The sequence below is a fragment of the Paroedura picta genome, chromosome 9, assembly GCF_049243985.1.
Source record: "Paroedura picta isolate Pp20150507F chromosome 9, Ppicta_v3.0, whole genome shotgun sequence".
Classification (NCBI taxonomy): Eukaryota; Metazoa; Chordata; class Lepidosauria; order Squamata; family Gekkonidae; genus Paroedura; species Paroedura picta.
The window spans coordinates 76,062,939-76,082,100 of NC_135377.1; the positions used below are offsets into that span (position 1 = coordinate 76,062,939).

Sequence of the window (19,162 nt, forward strand, 5' to 3'; positions counted from 1 at the left end):
CCCGGAACACCTAGCCACAGTGATCCATGCGACGGTCACCTCTAGACTGGACTTTTGTAACTCGCTCTACGCAGGCCTGCCCTTAGTCTTGACCCAGAAGCTACAGCTGGTTCAAAATGCAGCGGCCAGGATCCTCACTGCAACACCGTGGAGGTCCCACATCCAGCCCATTCTCCATCAACTGCAATGGTTGCCAGTTGAATTCCAGATCAGACTAAAGGTTCTGGTAATTACCTTCAAGGCCATACGCGGTCAGGGCCCAGTGTACCTGATGGATTGCCTATGCCCCCAAAAGAGCCCTGAGCTCCACTGCTACCAACCGGCTAAAGGTCCCTGGCCCTAAAGAAGTCCGCCTGGTCTCAACCAGGGCCAGAGCATTCTCTATTCTTGCCCCCACCTGGTGGAACGAGCTCCCGGAGAAGATCAGGTCCTTGACGGAGCTTAAACAGTTCCGCAGGGCCTGCAAGGAGGAGCTCTTCCGCCAGGCATTCGGTTGAGACCAGATATATATAACCAACAGTGACCAAAGGGCCCCTGCTCCCCGCCCCCCTTCAGAACACCACCTATACACTCTGGACCTGTTTGTATGTTGCAACGTTGTATTGTTTATCGGTTATACAATTATAATGTTATATGTTTACAATTATCAGTTATTAAACGTAAAGTTAAAAGTATCCCCTGTGCAAGCACCGAGTCATGTCTGACTCTTGGGATGACGCCCTCTAGCGTTTTCATGGCAGACTCAATATGGGATGGTTTGCCAGTGCCTTCCCAGTCATTACCGTTTACCCCCAAGCAAGCTGGGTACTCATTTTACCGACCTCGGAAGGATGGAAGGCTGAGTCAACCTTGAGCCGGCTGCTGGGACTGAACTCCCAGCCTCATGTTCAAAGCTTTCAGACGGCTGCCTTACCACTCTGTGCCACAAGAGGCTCTTTATCAGTTATTATTACACGGTTATTCAAATGTTTTATAGACTGTTCCATATATTGTTCTTATGTTATTATGTAAACCGCCCTGAGCCCCTGGGGAGGGCGCTATATAAATAAATAAACAAACAAACAAATAAATAAATAAATAAATAATCTGGAGGTGACCGTCGCATGGATCACTGTGGCCAAGTGTTCAGAGAACAGATAGGGTGCTAGTAGCCAAGCCTGGTGAAGATGGAAAAATGCCTGGCCAGCTACCTACTTGACCTGTGCCTCGAGTGTTAATGAGGCATCGATGGCCACCCCCACATTTCTGGCCTGAGAGTTGCATCCCAGCCAGAGAGGGTAAATGCGCTTCCTGGTCTGCTCCCCTACGGCCCAACCACAGGACCTCCGTCTTGGAGGGGTCGAGTTTCAGGCGACTCTGCTCAAGCCTTCCAGCCACGGCTTCCAAATATCTGGCAAATGGTTCTGGGGGAGAGTCCGGGTGGCCATCTATGAGGAGAAAGAGCTGGGTCTCATCAGCATACTGATGGCAATCCAGCCCATAACTCCACACCAGTTGAGCCAGAGTACACATGTTGAATAATGTGGGGGAGAGCACCAAGCCCTGTAGGACCCCACAAGGGAGCCGGTAAGGGCCCAATAATTCCTCTCACACAGCTACCCTCTGTGTCCAGTTTTGGAAGAAGAAGCGTATCCAGCGCAAGGCTGTACCCCTTATCCCCGTACTGGCGAGACGGCTCGCTAGCAGCTCATGATCGACCACGTCAAACACGGTCGAAAGATCTAAAGGAACTAGCATAGCAGAGCCGCCTCGGTCAAGCTGGTGACGGAGGTCATCCAACAAGGAGACCAACACTGTCTCAACCCCGTGGCCAGGATGGAAGCCAGACTGGTATGGATCGAGGGCCGAAGTATCTTCCAGGAACGCTAGGATCTTTTCCGCCGCAGCCCTTTCCACCAACTTTCCCAGGAACGCTAAGTGCTCTACTGGGCAGTAGCTTGCAGAGTCATACAGGTCCAGAGATGGTTTATTGAGGAGAGGGCATACCACCGCTTCCCTCAATGCCTCAGGGAACTCCCCCAGTTGGAGAGAGCAGTTGACAATGTCCCTGAGCTGATCACCTATCCGTCCACTACTCCCCTTAAGGAGCCAAGACGAACAGGGATCGAGGGGGCAAGTGGTCGCCCTCATCCTTCCTAGTAACCCGTCCACTTTGGATAAAGAGAGCCACCTGAAGCCATCAAACGTCACCTCCATAGGCGGCCAACAGGCCTCCAGTTCATTAACTGTACTAACCATGGCAGGAAGAAAGTGGCGGAGCGACAAGACTTTATCCGCAAAGTAGCTCGCAAATGCCTCACAGCTGATGGTCAATTTCCTACTATTTTGGGGCCCTTCCACCAGGGCGGTGAGAGATCGAACAACCCTAAATAGTCAAGCTGGGCGAGAGCATGCAGATGCAATTTCCGTGGCAAAGAAGTCACGTTTAGCCATTTTCACTGCCATCTCATACGCCCTCATAAGCGTGCGATGAGATGTTCTTGTAGCCTCGTCACAGGCCTTCCGCCACACTCGCTCTAGTAGTCTCAATTCCCTCTTCTTCTCCCGGAGCTCCCCAGTATACCAGGGTGCCCGTTTGAGTCGAGGGCAGAGAGGACGTCTAGGAGCAATTTTGTCTATGGTGGCTGACAGGCGGGACTGCCAGTCCTTCACCATGGCCGCCAATGAGATGCCGGGATGTTTCGGGTCCCGCGGAGCATTTTGGAAACCAATTGGATCAATAAGTCTCCTTGGGCGGACAAAAATATGCCTGCCGCCCAACTGGGGAGGGGGTGGAGTCTTGATCTGAGCCCGTAGGGCATAGTGGTCCATGGCATGGCCAAGGCCGTATCCAGAACCACCTCTATCCCAGCCCCGAAAATCAGGTCGAGGGTGTGTCCGGCCTGATGGGTAGGCCCAGCAACAAGTTGCGAGAGCCCCAGCATCGCCATGGATGACACTAGGTCCGAGCCAAGTCCCGGGGACATTGAAGTCCCCCAAGATTATAAGACTGGGGAACTGCAAAGCCCAGGTGGCCTCCTCCTCCAGCAGGCTCGGCCGGGAATCTGGTGGTGCATTGGGCAGGCATTATACCAATCAGATGGCCAAGTAGCAAAATAGTGGGAAGATGTTGAGAGGTGGGAGTTCTAATCTGATTGGGCAGCCAGTGGGTGAACGGCCAAACAGCATCAATGATTGGCCAATTACCCTTAACACCAAACTCCTCCCAGGATCCCTTACCCCTTTTATTTAGATGCTCATTGTTACAGATATAATTGGAAGGGGCCATCCAGGCCACCTAGTCCCACCCCCTGCTCAGTGCAGGATCAGTCTAAAGCATGCTTGAAGACTGCCAGTGAGGGAGAGCTCCCCACCTCCTTAGGCAGCCCATCCCACTGCTGAACTAGACTCATAGAATCCTAGAGTGGGAAGGGGCCATGGAGGCCATCTAGTCCCACCCCCTGCTCAGTGCAGGATCAGCCTCAATCATCCAGGAGAAGGATCTGTCCAGCCACTGCTTGAAGACCGCAAGGGAGGGGGAGCTCATCACCTCATTAGGCAGCTGATTCGACTGCTGAACTACTCTGACTGTGAAAATTTGTTTCCTGCTATTTCGCCAGTATTGTTGTACACATAGTTTAAACCCATTACTGAGGGTCCTGTCCTGTGCTGCCAACAGGACCCCTTTCTCTGACCTCTAAGTGACAGTTTTTCAAATGCATAAAAAGAATCATAGAATCATAGAGTTGGAAGGGAACCATAGGGTCATCTAGTCCAACCCCTGCTGAATGTTGGAAATTCACAACTACCTGCCCACCCACAGTGGCCCCATTCCCCCCCAAAAAAACCAGAATTCCTGGTCTGGTCTGGAGGAAATTCACTTTCTGACCCCAAAGTAGCGATCAGCATCTCCCTGGGCATGCAAGAATGGTCCACAAGAGCCAAGTTCAGACACCATCCCTTCTGCCCACCCACTTACAATTTGCCTAAATTCACGTAATTATTGTTTCTATCAGATGGCTATCTGTCCCCTCTCAACCTCCTCTTCTCCAGGCAGAATATTCTTTCCTCAGAGGGCTTCATTCTTCTTCTTCTTCTTCTTCTTCTTCTTCTTCTTCTTCTTCTTCTTCTTCTTCTTCTTCTATGTTGAAAAGGCCCAAACCTAGTACTGATCCCCATGGCACCCCTCTGCTCACCTCCCTCCAATCATATTTATTTGTATTTGTATGTTTGTTTGGTCTCTTTGTTTCTCTCTGCTTTCAGCAATGCTGGCTTGTGGAGGGTTACAAGTTAAAACCCCATAGTAACAACAACAACAACAACAACAAAAACAACTCATAAAACCAATCCCAACTATTCAAAGTAAATCCCATTGATGGTGGCGGGTAAAATCAAAATGAAGTTCCCACCCTCCCCGAAGTCCCAGCAGCACACAGCCTAGAGACTGCGCTCCGCAGTAATTCTCTGTAAAACCCATGTCTCCAGCCATGGGGAGATGGGAAGGGAGCCCGGATCTTCTGGCCCTTGCCTTGACCAAAAGCCTGGTGGAAGAGCTCTGTTTTGCAGGCTCTGTTGATCTGTGACAGCTGAAACTGGGCCCTCAGCTCTCTCAGAAGCTCATTTCACCAGGGTGGAGCCAGGACCAAAACGGCCCTGGCCTTAGACAAGGCCAGGCACATCTCCCAGGTGCCAGCATATTCATACCTGCAGAGTGTAAAGCCCACTGCCCAAGCAGGAAGGGGACAGGACCCAAAGTGGGGCCTTCAAGGCATAGGAGTCTCATTATAGGACAACTATGGCACCATCAGTTCCACTTCATCCCATCACCGAAGATCAAGTCGAAGGTCTGACCAGCCCAGTGTCACCATGGTTGATACCAGGTCCGAGTCAAGTCCTGGAGACAGCGAATCCGTGGGGATGTTGAAGTTGCCCAGAATCAGTAATCTGGGGACTGCAACATCCAAGCAGTCACTGCCTCCACCAGGCTGATAGGGCAGCTGGCGGTGCATTGGGCAGACTGTAAGCCAACTGAATGGCCAATCCTTCAACCAAGTCCCATTCTGGCACTTTCCATACCAGGTATTGACGGGGCTGGGAGAGCCCTGTAGGGATAAGAATCCCAGACCAGGATCGCCACCCCCATGCACACAGCAGAGGTCCAAGATCTGTGAAGTATTGAGAACCTAGGCAGCACTGGATCTTTCAGGGGGACAGCCTTGCCCTTGCACGCATGCCATGTTTACCTCTTGCAGAGTGGAAGACTTGCTTTTAATCAACATGGCGTTGCACATCATTGGTGTCAGAGCCACTCTAACCTCCACTCCCTCATTTCTGGGGATGAGACAGAAGTTAGAAGGGCCATGGGTGTACCCCTGCAGGGGCCAGTTGTGAAATCCTCATGTCCAGGGCCCTGTTGGTCCTCAACATCCTGTGGACCTTCTCTTGTCCACCCTTCTCCCACCGTGGTATCTCCCTGGGCCCATGATGGCTGGGATCTCCAGCCCAGACTGGGTCCCTCCTCTCATCTCCTCCAACCGCAGCACCCCCTGAAAAGACAGCAACTGGCCACAAATACAAACTGACTAGCCTAACTATTGGCTCTAACTAACTCCACTCCCACTCTACCCCCACCCTATTAAACCCACCCCCCACCCATCCCCATGAGCTATCCAATGATAAAGGACGGCTTGCCCCTGCCAGCAACCTGAGCTACAAAACTGCATCTAGATGATCCTCAGGATCCAATTAGGGTGGGCTCACCCCTATTGTGAACTGCTGTCTTTGGTTGAGGTCTTCTTTCTGCAAGAGAGGCCGTCCTCTCTCTCACCCGACATGGCTCTGTTGTTACTGTCCCTAGTGAGTTCTCCACAGGCAGAATCCACCCCCAAAGGGGGTGAGGGTCCTCCTTCTGCTCTGATCTCTTCTGAACCACTCCCGTCACCCCTGAATGTTCTACTCCACCCTCCTTCAGGATGTCTAATGCTCCTTCCCAGGCCTCTGACCGGCAGCAAGCAGGCCAAGATCTCCCATTTATCTGCTGAAATCCCATTGACAACCATCGTTCCGATGTGCTATTCTCGCTAATTCCCTCTCTGCCTCACCCTCTGAAAATCCCTGCTTCTTCCCTCTGCATATCCTTAGGAAGTGGGGTGGGGGAAACATCATGATGTCAGAATGTCAACTAAGCACGACAACAGGACCTCAGAATGTGGCGACAATGGAAACTGCATTTTTTGGAGCACGAAGGGGTTGGTTGGAGAACTCTGACAAAGGGTTGCAGCAGCACAGTGATCTTGCCATGTTTTCCTCTGTCCAACAGTCTTTCATTGATTAGTTTGGGCTTTATTTATTTTTTTGTAAAAGACCAGCGGGGAAGCTTTTCAGTTATGAAGGACTCTGTTACCTTGTTGAGAATGGCAGAACGATGGTGTTTAACTAATCAAGTGCCAGATTGAAGGCTGTGACCTGATTTCTATGTGCTGAAATGCCAAGAGACACCAAGTAGGGAGTCGCCACCCAGCCCTTCTGGGCTGCTGGCAACCAATACTGCGTGCTTTTCCACTGGCATGGTGGCACTGGCTGACTCCTGCCCATTCCTTCCCACACAGGGCCCAGCCTCCTCTCCCAGAGTGCACTTCAGCTCCATTCCAAACCAGAAGGGTCCTTCCAGTACTCCTCTAGCTACCATAGCAACCAGACCCTTGCCCTCGGTGACACAGCAGCGTCTCAGCTCCCAGCCCGAAGCAGTCAACCCAGATCAGCTATACAGAACTATAGCCAGGTACGTGTTGAGAAGGAGCCTCGTGCCTCGGAGGGTTCTGACGGGGAGGTGTCTGGGAGCCAAACTCCGGGCGGAGGCTGGGCAAGTCGAACCGTTCCTAAGGAACACTGAAGGAACTGCCCTGCTGCCTGAGGGTGAGGCACTCAGTCAACTCCGTGTAATAGGAAACAAATGGGTCAGAATAACACCGAGCACAGTCATGTGTTTATCTAGCAGCAAAGTATATGACTGTTAATATTACATTTTATTACAAGGTATTTTATCTCGTATTAACATGTGATTATGACTTCACAATGCAAATCTGAACCATTGCTCTCTGTTGTATGTGTATGGGTGTGTGTGGGTATCTGAAGTTGACCTAATCTTGCATAATATTCCACATTGTATAGCATGGATGACTGAATGATGTAGATGTGAATCCCTGTTGTGCATTTCATGTATAAATAGCTGAATTGTATAAGTTTGTGCAGCCTATCACTTGCTCTCTTCCCCCTTCTTTTTCTTTCCATGGCTCAGTGAGCATATTTACCACCTTGAGAAGTCATTTTTGCATGTTATTGTCATTCAGAATAAGCAATATTTTGGGGTAGTCTTGCACTGTGCTGAATTTAGGTGAGCAGCTGTTATTTATTAGTACAGGGAATTTATGTTCCCTCTCTCTGAAGTCCAGTTGTGAGTGGTTTATAAATCAAACAATAATATCAAATAATGTGAAAAGTTATCAATAGATAACCAAACAAGGAAGCTGCTGTTAATATGTAGTCAGAATTTGTGAGGGTTTGCTTGGATTACACCTGCCCCGGGATTCTCCGGCATGGATTACACATCATTTTAAATTTGCTATACTGCAAGTTATCACATGCTCAGAACTTAATAGGTGGCCATGTGTAGAAGAACAAAGTATTTCTATCCTACTCGGATGTCATGCACTGGATCACCCTGGATGCGCTCCACTCTGGGAGTCAGGTGGGCAGAGGGCAAGGGCAACATCTCAGTGGTGCAACATCCACTTTGCACGCTGAAGATCCCAGTTTCAGGCAAGGGCATCTCTCCTTACCAAGCGGTATGCGATGTGAAATGCCCTGGACCGTTTACGCACTGGAGGTTTCATGCAAGGCTGCAGGCTGGAGTTTTAGTCGTGGCAGGTTGCCCCACCTCTTCCTGCACCTACCTGGGGGAGCATTTGGACTGGTGCAGCTCATCTGCCCCCGATTTGTGCTCCTGCATGGGAGATGGGGCAGAGAAGTTCCCAGTGCATAAACGGTCTTGGAGAGCCCCTGACAATTGCAGTGAACAAGACCAAACAGGATGGACCAATGGTCTGACTCAGGATAAGGCAAGTTCACATATTATTTGTCAACTATGAAAGTCTAAGCAAGAAACGAACCATACAGCTTTTAATGCTTTTCTTAAGCCCAGCAGGCAGCAACAAAAACAACAATAACAACATCAACAAAAGCACCACTTTTGGAATGTTTGTTTCTATGGACAGGGAGCACTTCCAAAACACAAAGTCTTTTTATTATGAAACGCCATAGAATACCTTTTATTAGGACACAAAACAGTGTGCTAGCTTTTGCACTCTTGAGCACTCTTTGCCCAGGTGAATGCTTCTTGTTTAGAAGGATGCCTCATTTAATAGGGAAAGCAGAATACTTTTCTCCAGCCTTTCCCTTGTGGCTTTCATGTGGCTCCTTCGGTCTCTGCCCCGCTGCAAATTACCAGCGCACATGACTGCAACTCTGCTTGTCTCTGGCCATTGAGCAGCCATAGCCTCCCATTCAGAATGAGACTTGTCACCTGCTGGCCCCAGCTCAGCCTTGCCTTGGTTTCTGTCTGGGATTGTCCTGCTTCCTGTTTAGGCCCCGGAGAACATCCCTCCTAGTTGGGGGGGGGGGGGGCAACGGGAAAAAAATCAAAATGGAATGGGTCAGAGAGGTGAAAGTGGCCTCAACCAGTGCCCTGGCGCTGGCCTGGTGGAAGTCTCCCCACCCACCTCACAGGGTGTCTGTTGTGGGGAGATGAAAGGGAAGGCGACTGGAAGCCCCTTCAGGTAGAGAAGAGCAGCTTATAAGAACCAAATTTCTTCTTCTTCTTCTTCTTCTTCTTCTTCTTCTTCTTCTTCTTCTTCTTCTTCTTCTTCTTCAAATGAGATCAAGACCCTGCAGGACCTAAACCAGATCCATGGGGCCTGCAAGACAGAGAAGTTCGGCCAGAACTATGGTTGAGGCCTACAGAATACCTGTGCCCAAACACTAGGCGTATTTACTACCTGCCCCTCCCGATGGAGTAGTAGATGAAGCAGATACCAGACCCCCCCCTCCTTCTGAACACTCCCTGAACCCAGCACAAGCACTGCAAATCTATGCAGACACTAACAGCAAAAAAATGCACAATGGAGCTGCAGTAGCCATGGCAAAAGCCTGTGAATACTCGGTTTTGACAGTTCTGTCCTCGCCATATAGCCCAGTTTAGGCTGATCTCATCTGATCTTGGAAGCTAAGCAGGATCAGTCCTGGCCAGTACGTGGGCAGAGGGCCACCAAGGAAGTCCCCAGGTTGCCCTGCAGAGGTAGGCGATGGCAAACCACCTTGGAAGCCCTACAGGGCGTCCATAATTTGGCTGTGACTTGACAGCAAAACAAGCATAAAAACATGGTTGCAAAAACATGGCTGCATATCCCCTGGAGAGGTGACATAATTTTTTCTAAATAAATAAACTTCATTATTATTTGTCATCTTTGAGACTCCTTCGGGTAGTTAAAAGTGGGGTACAAAAAAGCCTCCAGCTCTTCATCATCATCTTCATCATCACTTCCTTGATTATTAAAATTGACCTCAAATGCCTCTCTGACCATTTTTTTACAGCAGCCACAGGTATCAACTATAGTCCATCCGAGCTCTCTAGCAACCAGAAGGTGTAGAACTTATTTATCATACACAAGGCCATGTATCTTCAAAATGCAAACTGTTTGCATGCACGTGGCCAGGCCCCTCCTGCAGGCTGCATATCTGGGCAGGCTTCAGACCTTCCATGTCTGATAAGGAGTCTCACTGTTCTTTCCAGCTTCTGTTAGAAGATCACTGGCATTTTCCTTCTTCTGACTCAAATTGAAATAGGATTAGTATGTGCTTGCATTCATATATGACTTGACTTATGGACCGGTTTTGTAATCTTTCTTAAAGCACAGTTGAGGCTTGCATATTAGTGTGGGGGAAATACAGCACAAGCAGAGAAGAGCACACAGAAATATTTTAAATGTGCTTTCAGCTTATCTACTTCACACTGTTAGCAGATACCGTGCAGGATCATATTAATTCTTATAGCATAACACAGCTTATTGTAGATACACTGGAACAGGAATTGTAATTGTACATCCACAGCATGACATTTGAAATCGCACATTTATTTTGCTCCCAAGGAATTAAAACGACAGACACATTTTATCCCTGTTACACTTATCTCTTTTTCTACATCAAGCAGCATGCTGTATTGCCTAGAGATTTTATTATAAGCATAGGAGTTGGCTGACATCATCCAGTTAAGGCTTTTTAACTGAATGCTTTCCATTTTACAGGTCGGGGGGGGGGGGCTTTCTTTTTGCTTAGTTTTTAGGAATCAGTAATGATTTGGACAAGCACTTTTCCACCCACCTAAGGGATGTTTGTACCAAGCATCCTGGACTCTAAGGAGGCCTTTGTTTGATTTATTTATTTTTATGATTTTATTGTACTTACTTTATAGCTCAGCTTTCTCTCCATGCCAGTGAGTTTGATCTGGCTTAGAGAATGTGACAGGTGGCAGAGTGAGGATTCAAACCTGTCCAAGTCCAACACTGACATGACTACCAGACTTGGACCCTCCTCCTGTACATGGAAGTTGTCGTGGCTGGCAAATACTGATCGACATCTTAGTTTGCCTGCCTTAGGGGTTTCCAACCCTCCTAGTGCCAGTATTGTTATACTTGATGGCATCTCAGCTGAACGCTGGGGACATCTGCATTCCAGTCCCCATTTAGCCATGCCTACTTCACTTATTTGTTTGATGAATAAAATTGGATGAGTGAGCTTGGACTGAGCTGCTACCATTACATAGATGACGCTCGGCTTCATCTCTTGCTACCAGCAGATCCCAGGGGACACCGTGGAAACTGGCGCCATTGGCCTGGGGGCCATTTTGGAATGGATGAGGTCTAACAAGCTGAAACTTTATTCCCCCAAAACGGATGCTATACAGGTGGGGGGAAGGCCAGGCATAGGTTGTACTGTCCCTAAAGGAGCAGGTTCATAGTGTGGGGATGCTTCAGAACCTGGGCCTCCTGCTGGATGACAAATAACATAAAGAGAAATAGAAACACAACCTGGAAACAGGTAAGAGCCATGAAGGTTAGGGATTAAACTAACCTAACCTTAGAAAAACATAAATAATCTATTACTGGAGCAATGTTTAAAAACCATAAAAGAACATCGTACTCAGTGTGTACACCACTAATACCAACAAGTTCAGATCTAACGCGTTTTGATCATACTGATCTTCCTGAGAGATCAATATATAGACATACACAGTTGTACGTATGTTTTATTTCAATTTTCAATGGGGTAAATACTCGTGGGTAGCAGAAATAATGAGAAATCAGTGATGATATTATCCTTTTTCAATTACATAAATATAAATCTAAAAATATTATTTGCTTACTTCTTGGCCTTTTGGCTAAGAGCAGGCGTAGTACCTTTAACCTATTCTAGCTGATTCTGGTCCTACAATATATTTGTATTGGTTGATGTACACCATATTACCCGAAATGCACTTACACACGTGTCCTGTGACGTGTGTATAATCAGCTGTGGGGAATTTATTTATTTATTGTATTTCTATATTGCCTCTCTTGGACCTGCCGACTCATGGTGATTTACAATAAAGCATAGTAATAAAACACAAGAGCCCTATACTACAGGCAAGGCTATGCCATCTTGCCAAGAAAATATACAGTACACACTAAATAATAACAATAACAATAGAAATTAATAGTAAACAGTAAAGAGTAGATGGTGGCAACAATTTCTCTCTACTAATCCACAACCCCTCAGCGCTTCAATTCAAAGTTGTATATCCAACTTCGTATCCCCCAGAGGTGTTATCCCAAGAGGGTTATGTTGGCCAGGGGATGGGGACCAATGGCCCAGCTGTGGAAAACCCAATCTATCACCCCAGTCTCCAGCCCAGCTTCAGCCAAAAGCCTGGCAGAAGAGCTCCATCTTCCAGGCCCTGCGGAACTCAGAGAGCGCCATCAGGGCCTTCTGTTCTTTTGGGAGCTCATTCCACCATGTGGGGGCCAGGAGAAAAAGCCCTGGCCCTGGTCAAGGCCAGGCACAGTTCCCAGGGGCCTGGGACAACCAGCAAATTTATACCCGCAAAGCAAAGTGTTCTTTGGGGAGCATAAGGAGATAAGCAGTCCCAGATAGGTAGGACCCAGGCTGCGTATAGCCTTAAAGGTCAAAACACCACTAATACCAACAAGTTCATACCTTTAACTTAATACCTTTAACTTAATACCTTTAACTTAACTTAACTTAAATACCTTTAACTTAATTCAGATGCAAACTTGCATCCAATGCAGCTGTCTCAGCAATGGCTGGATAAGGGCCCTCCTAGATGACCCAGTGAGGACCCGTGCAGCCGCATTCTGTACCAGTTGCAGTTTCTGGGTCAGGGACAAGGGTAGGCCCGTGTAGAGCAGGTTACAGAAGTATAACATGGAAGTAACTGTTGCATGGATCATTGTAGCCAAGTGTTCCAGGGACAGGTAGGGCACTAGTAGCCATGCTCGGTGCAGATAGAAAAACACCACCCGGGCTACCTTCATGACCCGAGCCTCTATGGATAGAGAGGCATCAAAGATCACCCCCAAGTTCCTGGCTATTGGTGCAGATTGTAAATTGCACTCCATCCAGGATTGGGAGAAGTGTTTCCTAATCCTTCTCCTTTCTTCCCAGCCACAGGGTTGAGTTTCAGATGACTCTGCCTAATCCACCCAGCTATGGCTACCAAACATCTAGCAAATATATCTGGGCGGAGGTCCAGCTGGCTGTCAAGAAATTAAGCTGGGGGTGTGTGGCTAAAGATGTCATTCTGAGAGGATTGCAATGCAATCACTGGAGCCTGACAGGGGCCAATTGTGGAAGCAATTGGCAGAAAAGAGGAGGGGTACGCAAACCCCACCTCACTTTTTCTACCCAGGAAGTCCTAGTGTACTCTTGGGGCCATCTCCAATCCTTTAGGGAGTTTATCTCCCCGGATTACAGGCTGTCAGCATTTCAGGTCAAGAGGACGACTGCCATATTCTATCTTGGACAATTTTCTTTCTTTCTCTCTTAAAAGAAACTGCTTTAACCCTCTTCTACGATTTATTTACTGCAAGTGAACATGGTGGACTGGGTGGAGGACAGCATCTGACGGCCTCAACGAAAGCCATTAATCAATGCTTCAATAAATAACAGCAAGTAATCTCTCCGTCCAAGCCACTTTTCACCTCTCTCTTTCCCTCCCCCTCGCTCTGCCTGAGTAGCCATCTCGATTCGGGGCAGGCTAATTTTCTTAAGTAGAAATAGAGGACTTAGATTAACTAGCAATAGCTTTTACAGCAATTGTTTTGGTTTCCGGAGATAAGAGCCGTGAAGATCTCACGAGTACTCTGAAGATCTCACGAGAACTCTGCTCCAGGACGAGACTATTGGCTTCACTGACTTCAAAACGTCATCTACTAGTGCCAGGAAATTCTGATGTGCGACCAGCTCTTAAAGGACACCTATTTAGGCTATACTAAATTCAACTTGCTGAAAGTGCTTTAGTTCTGAATTGCCCTGTTTTTAATTTCCATGCTGTTTTTTGGTCTTCTGTTGTTTTTTATTTAGTTTTTGCATTCTACACTGAAGAACGTCGGATGACTAAACAGACTTTCGCTTTTGCCTAGGACTGTATAGAACCTCTCCTTGCTATTTGCAATATTGTCTGAGATTGCCTGCTGACATAAGCCTAAAACATGTCTATGTTAAAAAGAATGGCCCATCTAATAGAGAAACAAACTCAAGATTTGAAAGCATTTACAGAAGGTTTGCTTAAGAATATTTTCAAGGAGATCCAAGACGGCAAGGAAAAAGTTTTTAACAGGATTGATGAATCAATAACAGTGGTTGATGACAGCACTAAACAAGGTTGGAAATCATCAGCAGAAGAGAAATCCGAAATTTTGGAGACGGAAAAGGGGATGTCGGAGCCTCGCAGCCCAGATAAGGACACCCTTCTTAAAAAGGCACACAGCCATTTCAAAGCAACAGTACACAAGAATCAACCAAAAGATACATGGATCTGTTTTGAAAGCAATCTATTTAAAGGAGCTTCTCAGGAAAAAAAATTGTACTGATATCAGAGTCCAGGAGGTGCAACTGCCTCAAGATTCATCGGTGAATATTCTGCGGAAAAGAGTACAACTGCACTTTCTATGCCAAAGCCTAACTGGACAGAATATAAGTCTACGGGAAGAACAAGATGCAGTAAGCCTTGCTGGAACAAGATGCAGTAAGCCTTGACCCCCTTAAGAAGATTGTGGAAGGGAAAGGAGAAGCAAAGGAAAGGGAGAACAAAATGTTTGAAATCTTTTCTTTATTCTTCTTCTGCACACTTTTAAGGCAATATAATTGTATGTGCTGGAAATGCCATGATAAAGTGGGGGTTTTTATGTGACAACAAAAGTGACTGCTAAAATTGCTAAAAACTATGTTAACAATTGTTGGATATGTGGTGATAGACTTCTTTTTCTAAATGTGGTGGAAATGTGAAAAAGCTTATAAGTTCTGGGCAAAAATTCATACCATTGTGTAGTTAATGTGGGGTCTTAGATTTCCTATGTAAGCTGAATCTGTATTATTAAGTATATCTCCGCAGTGCCTCCCACCCCAAACTCAAAGCTTAACTAAAAGGAGACACTTAATGGAGGGGTTTTAAGTGTAACAAGTGAAGACTATATTTTACTGTTCTTTGTATTAACAACTTATACTGTCTTATTTCTATCTTTATGAATATATGTATATGTATAAATAAATAAATAAATTAAGCTGGGTATCATCCACATACTGGTGACACTCCTGCCCATAACTCTGATCCAGCTGGGCCAAAGGGCACATATAGATGTTTAAAAGTGTGGGGGAGAGTATCACCCCACAAGGAAGTACAAAGAGGTCTGACAACTCCTCCCCCACAGGAACCCTCTGTGACCAATTTTTGAGAAAAGAGGTCAGCCATTTCAAGGCTGTACCCCTAATCCCTGTGTCTGCAAGGTGGTGAACCAATAGCTCATGATGGGTCACATCAAATGTGTCTGATAGGTCTAATAAAACAAGAATGGCCTACCCGCTGGAGATTGTCCATAAGAGCAACCTGCTCAATCTCCACCCCATGGCCAGGACGGAAGCCAGACTGGTATGGGTCCAGGGCCAAAGTTTGCTTATCGAGAGGTGGTAATGTAGCTAAATAGATTGTTTGCCAATGTTTATAAGGTGATTACACCATTAAGAACTCTAGGTAGACTAAAGGTATATAGTAAAAAGAGTCACAATCATTATTAGAAGGAAAATAATGAATATATATCTATAGCACACTAGCAGTAAGTCATATAGGGAAAAACAGAGTTGGAAAAGATTTTTCAATTCAGTTATCGGTATTGAAGAGTAGAGAGGCTGAGATCAACAACATGAACCAGCACTAAGGGTGTTTTAATGGATCCAAATCAGAAAGTACAAGGTGGCTTTGTGAAGCCACTATTTATATATGTGTTTGGGCAGGGGGCTACATGGTATAACCCAGGTGAGCATATAATGGAGTTTTCCATGGAGTAGGATGTTGGGCTATGCCCTGGCCAGGTCCGGAGATCAGGGTTGATGGGCTTAATGGGTCTAAGAAAGGGAGCCATCCTGTCTCAGTGGGTCTAGCTGCTGAGTTGGGGAAGAGATTTCCCCTGGCAGAGGGGCCAAGCAGGAGTCATCTGTGAGACACAAAGAAGTCTGCCTAGGAGCCACTGGGCAAAGAGATTTTAGCCAGGCCACTGAATCAGCAACACAATGGGGTGGGGAAGAAAGAGGAAAGAAATTCCTGAGTTAGGTGGTACCTGTGATTCCCAACCTATAGTGAAGGACAAGCCGAAGAGCGGGGGTCCAAAATTCAGTTAGTCCCTAGCAGTGTCTTGTCAGGTTTTTACTGAATCTGGCTTTGGCCCAAGCCTAGACTATTGAGCAGTACTACTGGTTGTGGAAAGACATTGCGCCAGCCTGGGGGGCAAGGGTCCTGCCATACTCAACAACCATGCAGAACTCTCAGTCAGCAAATATTTCTTATTCTTAATAAATAACTTAATAAATAATCAATAAATACGCATTGATGTCTTCAAAATATACAGCACCCACTTCATGTTCATAACACTACAAACCTCTCCTGGGTATTTTAGCATGGAGATGCTTTATATGTGCCCAGTAGATAAGATATTTTGTATGGTTTTTAAACATTTTGAGCTCTCTAATAATAAATTGTTTCTATTTTTCTATATACATCCCTAACCTTCGTGGTTTTCTCCTCTTGTTGGATAAACGGGTAGCAGCAGTGGCCACGGGTAGCTTTTAGCAGCTTTGGCTGGTGAGCTAATTGCAGCCCTTCTTAGAAAAGATTTTACCACTATGGTGCATGATCTGGCGACATCTAGAGTAGATCACTGCCATGTTTTGTGTGGGGCTGCCGTTTAAGGCTGTCTAGAAGCTATAGTTGGTACAGAATAGTGCAGCCAGAGTGTTGACCAGTGTGATCGTAGGAACCATCTCACTCCAGTCTTGTTCCATCTACAGTGGCTATGCTGTCCGGCATGGTCAGGCACGCTGCTACCACGACACAGTACTGAACTGGGAGGGAAACCCTGAGCAGGAAGAGCTGTTGGGTTCAGCTGAAATCAGAGCTTCTTGCAGCAAGGGGGCTGCACTGAAAGGAATGTCCAAGGCCATGTGTGAGAGTCCAGCTGATTGCTCCCAATAAGCATGTATTATGGAAGAAAATCTCTTTATTGAACATACAATACTAACATCTCCAGGTCCTTTGCTAAGACTATCCTCCCAGAATCCATCATTCTGTTTTAACCTCCAACCACCTGGCTCCCCCTGCCTGCCCATTTGGGTATGAAAATCCTTCAGATGCCACCTCCTGTCCAGTCTAGGAAGACACAGGGCTTCCTGCCCCTAGGTCAACGAGAGAGATAACTCTTATCCACAGATAAAAGCGGCAGTGCCGGAATTCCTGAGCTAGCTAAACTTCCCTAACTTAGCTGCAATTCACACCTAGGGTAATCAGTTATACAAGACAAAAAACAGAGTCAAAAAACACATGACTAAAACAGGGATACATGGTTTTGACACTGTGGTCGTAAACCCACCAGGAGTCAATAGTTACCCAGTCAGAGGGTCTAAAATCAAACTGAAGAGTCCAAGCCGAGAAGTCATGATGCCAACAGAGAGTGTCCAGAGTCAAGATCGTTGCTACCAGTCTGGGATCATCAAGGAGTTCAGGAACAAGACTAAGGCAACTAAGGATGTTGCATCCACACTGCTCTCTTTATGACTATTCCTTGAATCAGGTTGAGTAGTCTGCCTGGAAGCCATCTGGCAATCATTTATTGCCAAGATCTTTTGCACCCCAGTGGCTTAGTAAGCATGCCAAGTGTCTCCTCTTGTATAAACAACCCTAAGACTTTGCTGACAGTGTCTATCTGCTTGGGGAGAGCCTGAAGAACTACTTGTTTCAGAGTCTGTAGGTTTAACGGGCATGCTGCTCAAAGCTCCTTGCTGGGACTGTGCCTCATCAGCTATAGCTGGCTGAGCCCACATTCCTTCTCCTGTTGGGGGCTCTAAAACCCACCAGCAACCAGAGGCTGTCCAGAGTCAGATTCCTCATGTAGAAATGGTCTAAGCTTTAGCTTTTCTAACACTCTCCCTATATGCATTGGTTATTTGTTTATATTTCTCCTTAGTTATAAGGTCCTCCCTTCCATTTCCTAAATGAATCTTTTTTGCTACGCAATTCTTTTTAAAACTGTTTATGGAATTGCTATCTTTAAATCCCTCCCAGTTTCCTTTTTCAAGGGTCTGCAATTGTGCGCTCAGTATTTCAACTTTGAGAAACAACCAACCTTTTTCGATTTCCATGTCCTTAAATTTTTCTGACCATGGGATTCTACCCAACATTTGTTAAAATTTGCTCTCCTGAAGTCCAGCCTGTATGTGTGACTACAAATCCCATTATTCAAGTAGTGAGATTAATCCCACCAGTTTTCTGCAGTGAATATTAGATCATAGTCTCCTTCCTTTATTAGGACTTCTAGTTCTTCCTGTTTGTTTCCCATACTCTGCATATTAGTTTAGAGACATCATAATCATAGAATCTGCAAACTTAAATGGACTCCGGGGAATGGTAGAGGACAGGAAGGCCTGGAGGATCATTGTCCATGGGGTCGTGATGGGTCGGACACGACTTCGCACCTAACAACAACAACAATCATAGGATCATAGAGTTCGAAGGGGCCATACAGGCCATCTAGTCCAACCCCCTGCTCAACGCAGGATCAGCCCTAAGCATTCTAAAGCATCCAAGAAAAGTGTGTATCCAACCTTTGCTTGAAAACTGCCAGTGAGGGAGAGCTCACCACCTCCTTAGGCAGCCTATTCCACTGCTGAACTACTCTGACTGTGAAAATTGTTTTCCTGATATCTAGCCTATATCGTTGTACTTGAAGTTTAAACCCATTACTGTGTGTCCTCTCCTCTGCAGCCAACAGAAACAGCATCCTGCCCTCCTCCACGTGACAACCTTTCAAATACTTAAAGAGGGCTATCATGTCCCCTCTCAACCTCCTTTTCTCCAGGCTGAACATTCCCAAGTCCCTCAACCTATCTTCATAGGGCTTGGTCCCTTGGCCCCAGATCATCTTCGTCGCTCTCCTCTGTACCCTTTCAATTTTATCTACGTCCTTCTTGAAGTGAGGACTCCAGAACTGCACACAGTACTCCAGGTGTGGTCTGACCAGTGCCGTATACGAGTGGTCCCCAACCTTTTTATCACCGGGGACCACTCAACGCTTGACAATTTTACTGAGACCCAGGGGAGGGGGTAGTTTACTCCTCTACTCTTAACCACTGCTCTAACGCTCTCTAATCGCTATGGTAAAGTTTAAACATCCCTTCAAAATAAGATACAGACACGCCACAACAATGAATGTAAGGAACATTTTATTTTCATGGAAATTTTAACTCATGACAATGACAAATCAATGGGAACCCTGAGCTTGTTTCTCTGCAACGAGATATTCCCATCTGG

The 19,162-nt window shown here is 46.6% G+C and overlaps 1 protein-coding gene across 13 annotated transcripts in view; it reads left to right on the plus strand.

Annotated features, from left to right (window-relative positions):
- Positions 1–19,162, plus strand: part of CTNND2 (catenin delta 2) — a 671,801-nt gene that overhangs the window by 221,164 nt on the left and 431,475 nt on the right. For 10 of the 13 annotated variants that reach the window (XM_077353364.1, XM_077353370.1, XM_077353371.1 and 7 more), the window contains one exon: positions 6,588–6,760. The exons of the other annotated variants lie outside the window; for them this stretch is intronic. In XM_077353364.1, the coding sequence (XP_077209479.1) occupies positions 6,588–6,760 (173 nt within the window). The remainder of the gene's footprint in view (positions 1–6,587; positions 6,761–19,162) is intronic. 13 annotated transcript variants of the gene reach the window in all.